This window comes from Penaeus japonicus, unplaced genomic scaffold (assembly GCF_977035675.1).
Source record: "Penaeus japonicus unplaced genomic scaffold, GWHDUDI00000001_assembly GWHDUDI00000020, whole genome shotgun sequence".
In the NCBI taxonomy this organism is placed as follows: Eukaryota; Metazoa; Arthropoda; class Malacostraca; order Decapoda; family Penaeidae; genus Penaeus; species Penaeus japonicus.
The window spans coordinates 28,004,794-28,017,293 of record NW_028234422.1 but is presented as its reverse complement, the minus strand read 5'-3'; the positions used below and the strand labels follow the sequence as shown (position 1 = coordinate 28,017,293).

At 37.8% G+C, this 12,500-nt stretch overlaps 5 protein-coding genes across 6 annotated transcripts in view; 3 read left to right on the top strand and 2 right to left on the bottom strand.

The window, feature by feature from the left end:
- The window catches only part of Snapin (SNAP associated protein), a 4,013-nt gene extending 1,528 nt beyond the window's left edge, over nucleotides 1-2,485 (top strand). Inside the window, exons 2-3 of the mRNA XM_043007802.2 lie at nucleotides 224-389; nucleotides 1,117-2,485. Coding sequence (XP_042863736.1) covers nucleotides 224-389; nucleotides 1,117-1,230 — 280 coding nt within the window. The 3' untranslated portion in view covers nucleotides 1,231-2,485. The remainder of the gene's footprint in view (nucleotides 1-223; nucleotides 390-1,116) is intronic.
- Nucleotides 1,762-2,485, top strand: HemK2 (HemK methyltransferase 2). The gene has a single exon (XM_043007801.2). The coding sequence runs from the start codon at nucleotides 1,762-1,764 to the stop codon at nucleotides 2,413-2,415; it is 654 nt and encodes a 217-aa protein (XP_042863735.2). The 3' UTR covers nucleotides 2,416-2,485.
- On the bottom strand, nucleotides 2,481-3,571 carry LOC122248030 (tRNA-specific adenosine-34 deaminase catalytic subunit ADAT2). Its single transcript, XM_043007806.2, has one exon. The coding sequence runs from the start codon at nucleotides 3,569-3,571 to the stop codon at nucleotides 3,050-3,052; it is 522 nt and encodes a 173-aa protein (XP_042863740.1). The 3' UTR covers nucleotides 2,481-3,049.
- Nucleotides 2,481-8,861, bottom strand: Smug (Single-strand-selective monofunctional uracil-DNA glycosylase). Of its 2 annotated transcripts, none has more exons than XM_086548268.1 (6): nucleotides 8,840-8,861; nucleotides 6,571-7,035; nucleotides 5,440-5,559; nucleotides 4,868-5,011; nucleotides 4,186-4,338; nucleotides 2,481-3,778 (listed from the first exon to the last, which is right to left on the bottom strand). In XM_086548268.1, exons 2-6 carry the CDS (start codon nucleotides 6,937-6,939, stop codon nucleotides 3,659-3,661), a joined length of 906 nt encoding a protein of 301 aa, XP_086404394.1. In that variant the 5' UTR covers nucleotides 6,940-7,035; nucleotides 8,840-8,861; the 3' UTR covers nucleotides 2,481-3,658. The 2 variants fall into 2 exon arrangements, with proteins under 2 accessions (XP_086404394.1, XP_042863734.2); XM_043007800.2 differs by having other exon boundaries at nucleotides 6,571-6,992.
- A 151-nt stretch (nucleotides 8,862-9,012) lies between these two features.
- Nucleotides 9,013-12,500, top strand: part of LOC122248024 (BOS complex subunit TMEM147) — a 6,769-nt gene continuing 3,281 nt past the window's right edge. Inside the window, exons 1-3 of the mRNA XM_043007798.2 lie at nucleotides 9,013-9,165; nucleotides 9,684-9,819; nucleotides 12,321-12,500. The exon at nucleotides 12,321-12,500 is cut by the window's right edge and continues 42 nt beyond it. Of these exons, the coding sequence (XP_042863732.1) occupies nucleotides 9,089-9,165; nucleotides 9,684-9,819; nucleotides 12,321-12,500 (393 nt within the window). The 5' untranslated portion in view covers nucleotides 9,013-9,088. The remainder of the gene's footprint in view (nucleotides 9,166-9,683; nucleotides 9,820-12,320) is intronic.

Genomic DNA, 12,500 nt, shown 5'->3' with positions numbered 1-12,500 from the left:
ATCACATATACTCAGACAAGAATTAGTTCGGACTGGTTCCTTGGATTAGATAATATATTTCCAAGGTGGCTTCCCATTTCTTTTCGTGAATTTAATGCATTTCTGTGATTAATTGAAAGCACAGGAAAAGCAAGAAATATGACTTCCTCAATTAACGTAATTTCATTTCCAGTTTTTACTCTTATGCCCCTAACCACTCACGATGTTTGAATCTCTCCCCCAGAGTGAGTCAGAGCGAGTTACACCAGCAGCTCGAGGGTCTGTCTGTGGAACTGACAAGGGTCCAGGAACAGACACAGTGTCCACTACAGCTTGACGCTTACATTAAGAAGCTACAGAATGCTAAGAGAAGAGTTGTCGTAGTTAACAACATTCTACAAAATACACAGGTTGGTTTTGTTTATTTATTTTATTTTATTTTATTTTATTTATTTATTTATTTTTTATTTTTTTTATTTATTTTTTTACTCCATTCTTACTTCCTTGTCTCTCTTGCTAGACTTAGGTTCTGCTGCTGCCTTGGCTTTTTTTCTACTTCATCTTATTGAACATTTTGCAATTGTACCATAAGATTATTTGTTGCTATCTATGAGCATGTGAGTAGACTGAGTAGAATTATTCTATCTTTTTCTTTTCTTTCTTTCCTGTTTTTCTTTCTATCTATCTCTCTTTCTCTTCTTGATAGACACTTATTTACTGTCAAATATGATATGCAATACTATTTATATGTAATAAATGATTTTATTCATGCATTAAGGGTAGATCTTGTGCGTGGGTCGGTGTAGTGTGTAGTGCTGTGCCTAAGTCTTTATGTGTAACTTATTAGTATTTTAGCCTGTCTGTGTTGTCTGGGTGACTGAAAAGATTAATGTAACCACCTTAATCTTATGTGATACATTTTTAGCAAAAAGAAAATTTGTTATTTGTAGATGATTAGTTATATTATGAAGTTAAAAAAGTAAAGCTGTATATTATCACTTGATAGAAATTGCTATTTTTAGTTATTATTATTAATTTCTATTCCTCCTTTAATAATTTAGTTTCGTGTTCTGTTTTTTTTATGTATGTCTATAAATATGGATAACTAATGGCGTAACTGTCTTTTTTCTCCCCTAGGATCGCCTCAATAAATTGCACAACCAGGTCAGCAAGGAAACGGCTCGTAGAAAAGCCCTGTTAGATACCAGTTCACCGTCAACAGTACCCTCAACTTCGCTCCACGCACCTTGACTTGGCATTCCGTCGTAAAAAAAAAATCTATCCAGATTTCATTAACCCTTTAACGTTCCAAAGCTTATAGAGAACAGGTCGTTCCTGCTGAAAGACCTGTCAGAAAGTCTGTTATATAGTGGATGATCTGATTCTATCATAGTTTTCTTATGGTATCCTATGGTATTTTGGATTTACTGTATTCATGTGACTAGGATATTGTGCCAATGTAGCAAGACTGATACATTCCATTTGTGTTGAAAACTGAAGTGTGTTTGAGGTCACATTGGGTGGGTAGAGATTTTACATGTATATATATATATATAGATATATGTGACAAGATAGCATTAATGATACTTAATTACTTATCAACTGTCTAGTCATTTGAGGTTTCTGACAATAGATCTGTTGTGATATTATTCTTGAACTGAGTGTTATTTATTTTTTTTTTTAGGGGAAGGAGGCCTTGTTTAATGTGTGAAAATTTTTATATGATTAATTTCTGAGAAGCTTGAGTCTTTTAGGTATCAATAAGTGTATATATAGCACAGCATGGACCAGCCAGACAAAATAAAAACCCCTGACTTTTCTCATATTACATCTGAAGATCTAAATCACATTTACGAGCCTTCGGAGGACAGCTTCCTGCTCATTGATGCCCTGGAGAAGGACCTGGCATTCATACGTGAACGTGGACCTTCCCTGTGTCTAGAAGTGGGCACAGGGTCGGGTGTTGTAATAACAGCTCTTGGCAGCATCTTGGGCTCACAGTGCCACTACATAGGCACTGACATCAACCCCAGAGCTTGCAGTATCACCCAGCAAACTGGCAGAGCAAATGGTGTTGATATAGAGACTGTGCGTACAGACCTGGTTGCAGAAGTAATTGACAGAGTAAGGGGGTCCATTGACGTGCTGCTGTTCAACCCCCCTTATGTCGTAACCCCTTCTGAGGAAGTAGGGCAGGGGGATCTAGAGTATACATGGGCAGGTGGAGTGAAAGGGAGAGAGGTCTTAGACAGGCTCTTGCCCAGTGTGGATGCACTCCTGTCCCCAAAAGGACTATTTTACTTGCTTGTGTTGAAGGAGAATGATCCCGAAGAAATTGTAAGTATAATGGACTCAAGGGGTTTTTCATGCGAGTGTATAATGAGACGCAGGACAGGGCCAGAGAACCTCTTGGTTTTACGTTTTTCCAGGAAATAGAGCCAGTAAAATGTATGAGAGAGAAAAAATCAGATCATATATACCATATAAATAAAACACATATGTAACATGCAGTTTTTTATTTATGTATCATTTAAGAATGAATGATCCTTTTGAGAAAATAATGCCAGTTGTTTGCTTCAAATGTATATATATAAAAACAGAAAATATAGAATCTACAAAAATGCTCTTCTTTACACACACACACACACACACACACACACACACACACAAAGACATGAAATTGTACTTGATATTTATGCTTTAAACTTGCCGATGGGGCTGTTTAGCCTCCAAATGGTTGAAATGCTGGGATATTTCAAATGTGTAAGCCACTTGCCTTAGACTAATCACCTGCTGCAGCCACGGCTAAGCACTACATGCCTGATCACCCGGCACCCTGGCCAAAAGCACAGCCATGACAAAATATCTCCTCCCCAATGACTGGTCCTGCTACCACTTAATGTAATAGCTTGTCAGCCAGTGTTAACAGGCTAAATGATAAATGTACATATTTAAAAGTGTGAAAAAAGTCACTTCAATTATGGATAAAAGTATTTCAGCTAAATATTTTAATTATTTTAATCAATAAAAATAAATTTGAGTCTCATTAAAAAAATCTAAAACTTAATTTCTACTGAGTTTTCTTCCGTTTTGCTTTATCGGAAGGAGCATTTGGATTTTCACCTTTATAGAAATCTTTTAAGAGTCCTATAGCTTCATCTGCTCTAATGCCTTTGATGATATTATATGGATAACTATACATCTTAGGGACATCAACAACAGAGCCACACCCCCCAAATCTGTCGTTTGAACAGCCGAACACAATCTGTTTCACTTCAAGCTGCCCCAGTGCATCGGCACACATACCACAAGGTTCCACTGTAACGTAAATGATAATCTCTGGGAAAATATGCATGGGATTAAGCTTCTTGTCTTGACACCTCTTCAACACTTGGTCAACGCAATTCATCTCCGCGTGTCTGGTGGCGTTTCGAGTTTCATTGACTGTGTTACGACCAGAAGCCAGGATTGCACCCTTGTAGATGAAGACGCAGCCTACAGGTACTTCCCCCGAGTTCAGTGCATCTTTAGCTTGGTTCAGGGCTGCCTCCATCCACTGGTCACTTATTTCTGTGCTTGCAATACTGTCCATCGTGAGTGTAGATTATAAAAGAGATCAAACTGTGTGTGAATGATAAATCAACTAAAGATAGAATGTACGATAGTTGATGCGAGAAAACTAAGCTTCTGGCTTGAAGTACTCGATGAGTTTGCTTTCCGTCAACTGTTTGATGGCAATTTCTCTCCAGCCTTTGTTAGCCGCTGGGTTCACTGGGCTTGGGTGCATCAACAAGCTGAGCTGAAATATCGATGTTTGGATTAGTGAATGAAAAATAAAAATCTGATGGATTTATTATCATCATGTCATTTTATAAGTTAATGTGATGTTTAAAAAAGTAGAAAATGAAAAGTAAGCTTTACAGAATTATTCTATCTAGATCCAACCCAAAATATAAAGACTTCACCTCTTTCATTTAAGTCTAGCTACATATTCATTCACTATTTGTCTTTTTATCTTTTTGAATTTCAGTTCAAAATACTGGTATTCTATCCCAGAACCTGAACCATATGAAGAAACCTATACTACTGATACACTACACTACACACACAAACGCACACACACTCTCACTCACTCACTCACTCACTCACTCACTCACACACACACCATTTCCCTTATAACTCTTATTGTTAAGCATGATATTTTACCTCAATGTTGGTAATGCCTGCTTTCTCTAAAGCTTTACGTGCTTGTTCTAAAGCATACTTCCCCACGCCAATTATATGCTCGACCTGAAGGAGCTTGACTGTTTCTACCAAGGCTTCATTACATGCCTCCTCCAAGCCAGCTCGCTCCTTGACCTGGTGAAGAGAGAGTATCCTTTAACATCTGATAAGCACACTGAGAGGCTGATGCAGGAACTCATCAGTTTGAACTACATTTTGTAAAAGAGAGAGAAAGAGAGAGGGAACTAGAGATGGAGATAGAGAGAGAGTTAGGGGGAAGGGAGAAGGAGAAAGAGAGAGGGGGAGGTAGAGGGAAAGGGAGAAAGAGAGAGGGGGAGGGAGAGGGAAAGGGAGAAAGAGAGAGGGGGGAGGGAGAGGAAGAGAGAGAGAGAGAGAGAGAGAGAGAGAGAGAGAGAGAGAGAGAGAGAGAGAGAGAGGAGAGAGAGAGAGAGAGAGAGAGAGAGAGAGAGAGAGAGAGAGAGAGAGAGAGAGAGAGGGAGAGGGAAATATGAGATGAGATGAGAGGTAAGATAAATTGATAATATAGTATCTTACTAAAAGGGAGAAAAGAGAGTGAGAGAGAAGAGAGGTAAGATAAATTGATAATATAGTATCTTCCTAAAAGGGAGAAAAGAGAGAGAGAAAAAAAAAAATCTGAACCAACCTTCAGTTCTGGCGGAGTAACATTTTTGGCCGACTCCTTTAGGAAGAAAAGTGGGCAGTAGTTGTGGAAGAAAACGTGTTTGAACAGCACATCAGGTGAGCCACTCAGTTCCTTCATCAGCGACCACAGACGATCACCGCTTACCTGGGAATTGAACAAATGATTATATTTACGGAGAGACTAATGAATGTAGAGGTAATTATTACTGATGATGAACAACACATCAGAAGGTAAAGTGATTTGTTCTCATTCACATCTTTCTCTCTAGAACTGTTACACTGAATGATTTAGAATGAGTTGTAGTTGTCAAAATGAAGGTCACTATGTCTCAAGAACAATCATAATCTGTTCAAAATTTACCAAATTTTAGATTGGTTAAAAATAAAAAATCTCTATTTCTAAACCGCTTTGATAATAATAATTTGTATGAGAACATAAATGTTAATAGTATAATAAAAAGTGAAATCAGACTTGGTAAAATAGAAATCACACTAAAATAAAACATACTACAATTGAATAATCGTAAACAGCTGAGTTAAAAATTAATGAGGAATGGGGAAAGAAAAACGTACCTCACTTCTTGTACACTCCAAGCCTTGTATTGGCCTCTTGGGGTGCTCCCTCTCGGGACTTTTGACCTTGCCAGTCACGCCTAACCATTCCTTTGCATATTTCACATGTCCAAATGGCACCTGTCAGCATATAAAAGGAAAATTATGAGTATGATGAGTTTTGCATGACTTGACTATGCTTTTATCCAGGTAGATGGATTAACATATTTCCCCTTGCCACTAGGTTGGCATGTTGAAATCACTATATCTTTTATAGCTGTCATCTGGCTGCAAGGGAATATTAAGATTTGGATGCATATAAGTGCTTGATCCTTATTTACAAGCAAGTGTGATTGCATAAACACCTTCAGTATATTATTAAAATGTACATGTTAAACAAATTTTAAATTTGAAATTTTCATGAATAATCTATGTATGAAAATTCCCTTAACCCTCTCTGGACGGATGGTACACTACGGTACCGCTCATTCAAGGGCTTGGTGGCCGGGTGGCACCATATGGTGCCAGTTATTTAATTGATTTAGGCCTAAGCGTTCGATAGCCCCGGCATTGTGACATGCAAGGCTGGAATGCCCCCGTCGTGAGTGGGTTAATATCTATTAGGATACAGACTTGAGCTATTAAATAAATGAGCATTAATATCAAGAGATATTTGGCCCTGAGTTGTGTAGAGGAAGAGAACTATCTGCAAGCTTGTTGCTCTATCCTGTCCATGAAGAAATACAGATTGCAAACTCTTAGGTGTCTGTAAAATAAATTAGCACAAACAATCTATGAAAATAAACTATGAATAAAGGTGCTTAATAAATGAAAGGAATAAAAAATTTTATTATTTTGAAAATATTCTAGTGGCTGTTGAAAAGGAAAGTGTACAAATAAGGATAATTAACCCATAAGAGAAGAGAAGAGGAGAGAGAGAGAGAGAGAGAGAGAGAGAGAGAGAGAGAGAGAGAGAGAGAGAGAGAGAGAGAGAGAGAGAGAGAGAGAGAGAGAGAGAGAGAGAGAGAGAGAGAGAAAGTAAAAAAAAAAAAAAAAGTAAAAATATAAAAAATAAATAATAGTAATACTCAACAAATGCATTTTACAGAAAAAAAAACATAAGGAACCCAAACAATGGCCTCATACACTAACCCCAGTCTGCCCCATACCCCAGGGGCCTGGGTTCATCCCCATCAGCAAGACTTTCTTAAATCCACGGCAGAATTTTGAGACAAAATCAGAGTGGATTTCGCTTGCATAGTCCAAGGGGTTATAGACGTAACTTATCCCTGCTCCGTAGTCGAGCTTAAGAAGCTTGTCGGTTTGTTTTGCTTCGATCTCAAGGAATTTTTGTGGAATCTCATCCTGTGGACAGCTACTTGGAGCTGGGAAGTATTTGCTTAGAACCGGGACAAGACTGTCGGTACTGTTATTGGTATCGGTATTTGAGTCAACAGTTGTCGGATCACTTTCATCGCTGGCTGGATGTTGCGTTTTTTGCCTTTTGCTTTTGGGAGGCATTTTTTTTTTTCAAAAGTGTGTGGTTCTTTGAAAGTCAGTCTTAATCTTGTTTTCTGGGAAATACAAATATTCTGTAATAATGCTGTATCACTTCTTCTAATATGGAAAGCTGAATTACTAGAAATAGAAGAGTAATCTCACTGTAATTAACAGCAAAGAGATCTAGAGAGTGTATATATATATATATATATATATATATATATATATATATGTATATATATATATATATATATATATATATATATATATATATATATATTTATATATATAGCTACATTACATATATGTTTTATGAATATATATATACATATATATTTTTTCTTTTTTTTTCTTTTTCTTTCTTTCTTTTTCCTTTTCTTTGAAATGAATGTGAAGGAATACATTTTCTCAGAAATATCCAATCATAATTAAAATAATGAAGAACAAGACAACAGAGCAGTACAGAGAGAGAGAGAGAGAGAGAGAGAGAGAGAGAGAGAGAGAGAGAGAGAGAGAGAGAGAGAGAGAGAGAGAGAGAGAGAGAGAGAGAGAGAGAGAGAGAGAGAGAGAGAGAGAGAGAAGAGAGAGAGAGAAGAGAGAGAGAGAGAGAGAGAGAGAGGAGAGAGAGAGAGAGAGAGAGAGAGAGAGAGAGAGAGAGAGAGAGAGAGAGAGAGAGAGATAAAGAGAGATAGAGAGAGAGAAAGTGAATCATAAAATGAATAAATAATAATTTGAAAAAAGAGGTTACTTATTACATAGACTACAAAAAATAAAAATATATAAGGCATTATCTGCAGCCCCTAATCAGCATTTACTTGAAATTCCTTGGTGCCTAATTGAAAAAAAAAGTGACTTAAAGACCCCCCTAATACAAGAGAGAGAGAGAGAGAGAGAGAGAGAGAGAGAGAGAGAGAGAGAGAGAGAGAGAGAGAGAGAGAGAGAGAGAGAGAGAGAGAGAGAGAGAGAGAGAGAGAGAGAGAGAGAGAGAGAGAGAGAGAGAGAGAGAGAAAGGGAAAAAGAGAAAGAGGAAGGGTTAACCCATTGGTTGCAGTCTTAATAAAATATTTAGACAGTAGGATGTCGGGTCTACATTGTCTGGCACGGTGCCATCCATGTCTACAACCGACTCTGCCTTGGCAGCAAATCATGCCATCCGCTGCTAATGGGTTAAAGAGTGGAATAGTGGAAGAGTGGAAGAGAGGAAGAGAGAAAGAGAGAGAGGGAGAGGATGAGTGAGAGAGAAAAAAATAAACCTTGTATGGAAATTATAAAAGTATGCACAATATACATATCAAGGTACAAAAACACACATAGAAATCTAAAGTTAATATCATCACAGGTAGTTATGAGGAATTCAATGGTTTTAACTTTCTGAATTGAGAATATTTCCCTCATACACCCTCCATAGAAATTAATTGTAAGCTCAGTTGATGCAGATAACCCCCTTAGTTAGATATACAGAAGAACAGACTTGTAGTGAAAACCATAGACACGATCAAAGGAAGAGCAAAATTCCTCAAAAAGAAAATAAACCAAAGTGTTCTTAGCATTATAATTCAATTTTCTATTTTCTCTGTCACAGAATATAATTATAGGCCTATTTCAATCCCATTCATTGATCAATTTGTATTCACAGTCGAGTGTCACAACTATATAGTTTCTTTCAACACAGTAGAACACGTTTGCCACTGAGCTATGAGCAAATTTCCCTTATATAGGATTTAGATGATAAAATATTGATTTGTTTTAACATGATATTTTGTTTTAACATGTACGGCGATATGATTCCTCGCTAAAATATCATGAAGTCTGATCAAAATCGTGTAATTCCTTCGATTTTTGGTTGTAGTTAGTTGTAATCCGGTGAAATTAGGAGTTATTTGTGTATTATTTAAAGTGAAAAATTTTCTCGAGAATTCACGTTGTTATTGTTTACCTCTGTGGTTCCAATATTATTCTCAGTCTCTCATGATGCAACTATTGATGAAGATAAGACAATAAACAAAGCCTTAAAAAATAATTACTTAGATTAGAAAGATTCGTAAGTAATATGATAGTCGATATTGGGATGTATAGTTAAAATAAAAGACAATGATTATGATGCAGTATTATTTTTAAAGAGTATTGAGTTGGACATAAACATCGCGTCATCCGCTCGCCGGCTGTCAACATGACTTTCTTTCACTTCGGAAATTGTGTTGCTTTGGCTTATGGACCTTATTTCCTCACCTATAAATACTCTGGAATGTTAGTTTCAATGTTTATGGCGTTTTTTATTGAGGGACGGGTGGAATAAGGGGTAATTTGGGAGCGGGTCTGTCTGGCTGTGTTTCTGTGGTTTGATGGTCCTGGTGGTTTGTTTTATTCTGCTTTTAGGTGTTATATTTGATTTTATTTCCTCTTTTGGGGGGATATTGTGATCAGGAGGCTATTAGTTTTATGTGATTACCGAACCGTGGCGTGAAAGTAGAGTATGGTAGGACAAAGTGAGACTGGGAAACTAATTGACCGGCAGTCAGTCTCTGCTCTCGGCTGATATTTTATTTTATGTATTTTATTTATTCCTACTGATACATGAATTTCATTGTAAACATTTCTATTTGTATGGATTTGAGTTCTGTTTGTTTGGCATTTGCATTATTTCTCCAGTTGGTATAGAACAACTTAATTGAAAGAATTTCCGATTTCTCACGAGTAACAAAGTGTGATATTTGTAATTGATGTTTCTTTTTGGGTCTCATTCACATTCTCTATTATTTTTCCAGGCCAGAGTATGGGGCGTTTTGGAAGTGCGTACAAGTAGGAGGAATGTACATGCTAACACAGCTGTGCAAAATGCTGTTGCTTGCAACATTCTTCCCTACGTCTGATGGTCCTCCTGAAAGTGCCAGTTTTATAACGGTGAGATTTTCAACACCCATTTTCCAGTTTTTACCCATTACGCCACATTAGAATGAGAATGTAAATTTTGTTCTATGGATTTTGATAAAGTGAGCTGCTTTGCAGATCAGATAGGCAGGAAGAGTTGCAAGGATATAAGATCTTAGATAGAAACAACACTTAAGTCTATAGAAAATAAGAACAACATCCTGAGATGTGGCCTGTCTTGGAAGGATTTACCATCTAATTGGAGATATGGTGCAAAAGAAAGACTAATCAATACTATTTACATATTAATCCATTCATGCTGGAGCTATTCCGGCTCTAAATGGTCGGAATGCCGGGATATTCAAATGCATAAGCCTAACGCCTCGGGATTCTCGGGCGCACTAGCCGCGAGCGAGCACTGTACGCCCGCTCACCCGGCGCACCATTCTTGACCAAATATCTTGTTGCTGGCGTCTGGCCCAAAAACCACTGAACGTGATAGCAAGTCAGCTGGTGCGAATGGATTAACATTAATGATATATATTTCTGGACCAACATAAACCCTTCTTTTCCAATACCCATGGCTCGGAAAAAATGCATTTAGTCTGGGCATTATATGTGCCATGTCCATGTCTGTGCTTTGCAAAACTTATATATTTAGTGAAGATAAAGATATTAAATCTGTATTGGAACATAGCACATTATGAATAACCAAAAACAGGGAAAAATGAAAAAAGAAATAATATTTTTTAGAAGATGAAGAGATATGTGTGTGTGGCTGATGAGTCAAGAACAAAATCCGAGCATCTTTCAACTTTAACCGCCCTAGTTATGATGTAAGCAAGTATAGACAGTGTAGGATGGTAGAAGGGTGGCATCCGCTTGCTGAGGTAGGGTAGGTCAGATATAACCTCTGAGGGTCTAGGGTGAAAATCCCCCTTGCTGAGAGGTTCATTGGGGTTACACAGATTGATCACAACTTCTGTAATGCCCCTTTTGTTTGTGTCCATGAGATGCTGCTTCCTTCATATCCTCTGAAAATGAAATAGGGCATGGGCTTATATGATAGTGTGTAAACTCCATAGATTCTTTTGTATGTTTCTTTTCATGTCTTTTTAGTTTTTCATTGCTTTACAGTCTTTTATTACTTCATTTTATTATTATTCATGTGCAATATCACCACTGTATCCCCCCACCCCCCTCCTAGTTCCCCACAATGGGGGTGGAGGGAAAAGGGCAAAACTCAATAATAGGTTGTTTGCATAACTATTTATGTATTTATTGCCTTTAAGAATATATTGGAAAAATGTATATTTATCTGAAAAAATGGGTGCCACCTTTTAACCCATTGTAGGTGGGTGTCAAGATATTGATTTACATTAGGGAAACATTTTTTAGGGAAGCCTCTGGTGCTGAGATTTGGGAAAAAATATTTTCCCTGTCCCTCTAATTTCTATAATATCTGACGGGTGCCCATGGCGTCAGAAATACCCCGCCCTGTTAGTCAGCCAGTTTACTTCGGTTCTTGTCCAGAGTAGATTAAACTTTGTAGTTGCCAAAATTATTGTTTGTGTTTTGAGAAAAGAGAAAGTAAGGAATTTAAGGAGTATAGTCACTGATTTTTGCAAATGTAGTTCAGATTTGCATTTAACCCATTCACGCCGGCTGATGTGCTGTCACGTTTCGTGGTTTTTGGGTCAGACGCTGGTGATGAGATATTTAGTCAAAGCCGGCATGCTGGGTGAGCGAGCAGACAGCTAAGGCTCGCGGCTAGTGCGTCCGAGAATCCCAAGGCATTAGCTTATGCATTCAAAAACCCAGGCATTCCGACCATTTAGAGCTGGAATAGCCCGGGTGTGAATGAGTTAAGTACAGCAGTGTTTGTTGTGATAAATTTTCAGACTGCATTGGCCATGATTACAGCATGTATCCTTCAACTTTAAAACTTGCAATTGTTTTTATTCAATTGTTTAATGTATTTAATATGGTATAGAATATACAAGAATGGGATAAAGAAAATTTAAAATCTGTTTATTTACCAAATTTCGTAATGTATTTGTTCCTTTATTATAAAAACAGTTTATTTGTTAACCCATTCACATGAGGACTTATATTTGTGAAATGCTGCTCCTGCCAGCTAGATAACAAGTGGGTACAGTGACTATGCATGAGATTTCTTCCAGTATGGTACCGTGCTGTGCCCCTATGAGTGCATGTCACCCGTCCGCTTCAATGGGGTGATAATCAGAGGCTATAGAAATGGAACTCCTATGATTATGTGCATACATAACGATGTAAATCATACGATTTGGGGGAGAGATCATGATACTATAGGACATCACCTGTAGGGAGCAAAATATTACCATGACGTGATAGGACATCACCTGGTTCGAATGGGTTAAGGTTAATTGGTCATGTAACACACAAGCACAAACACCACTACCTAAATAATAATGCTCCCTTCCCAAAAATGCACTATACATTAACCATAATTGATTTGGCAACATTGGAGTAATCCACCTCGCAAATCACAGGAAGTGGTGAAGACAACGGTGGACTTCGGTGACGTAATGGGCCTGAGCATCGTGATGGGCCGTGTGGTGGCTTCGGGACATATCAAGGTGCTAATTGCTGGCCTAGGGTGGGCGGCAGCAGACCTATTCCTGACGCGAGCCTTGCCTCTCTGGGTGGGCGCAAGAGGGCTGGAGTTTGAC

Coding starts and splice junctions, on each gene's coding strand:
- HemK2 (XM_043007801.2), top strand. CDS start 1,762: ATGGACCAGCCAGACAAAATAAAAACCCCTGACTTTTCTCATATTACA.
- LOC122248030 (XM_043007806.2), bottom strand. CDS start 3,571: ATGGACAGTATTGCAAGCACAGAAATAAGTGACCAGTGGATGGAGGCA.
- Smug (XM_086548268.1), bottom strand. CDS start 6,939: ATGCCTCCCAAAAGCAAAAGGCAAAAAACGCAACATCCAGCCAGCGAT. Junction 5,560..6,570: donor GGGGTATGGGGCAGACTGGG/GTTAGTGTATGA, acceptor ATATGCTGACAG/GTGCCATTTGGACATGTGAA. Junction 5,012..5,439: donor TGGAGTGTACAAGAAGTGAG/GTACGTTTTTCT, acceptor TTCAATTCCCAG/GTAAGCGGTGATCGTCTGTG.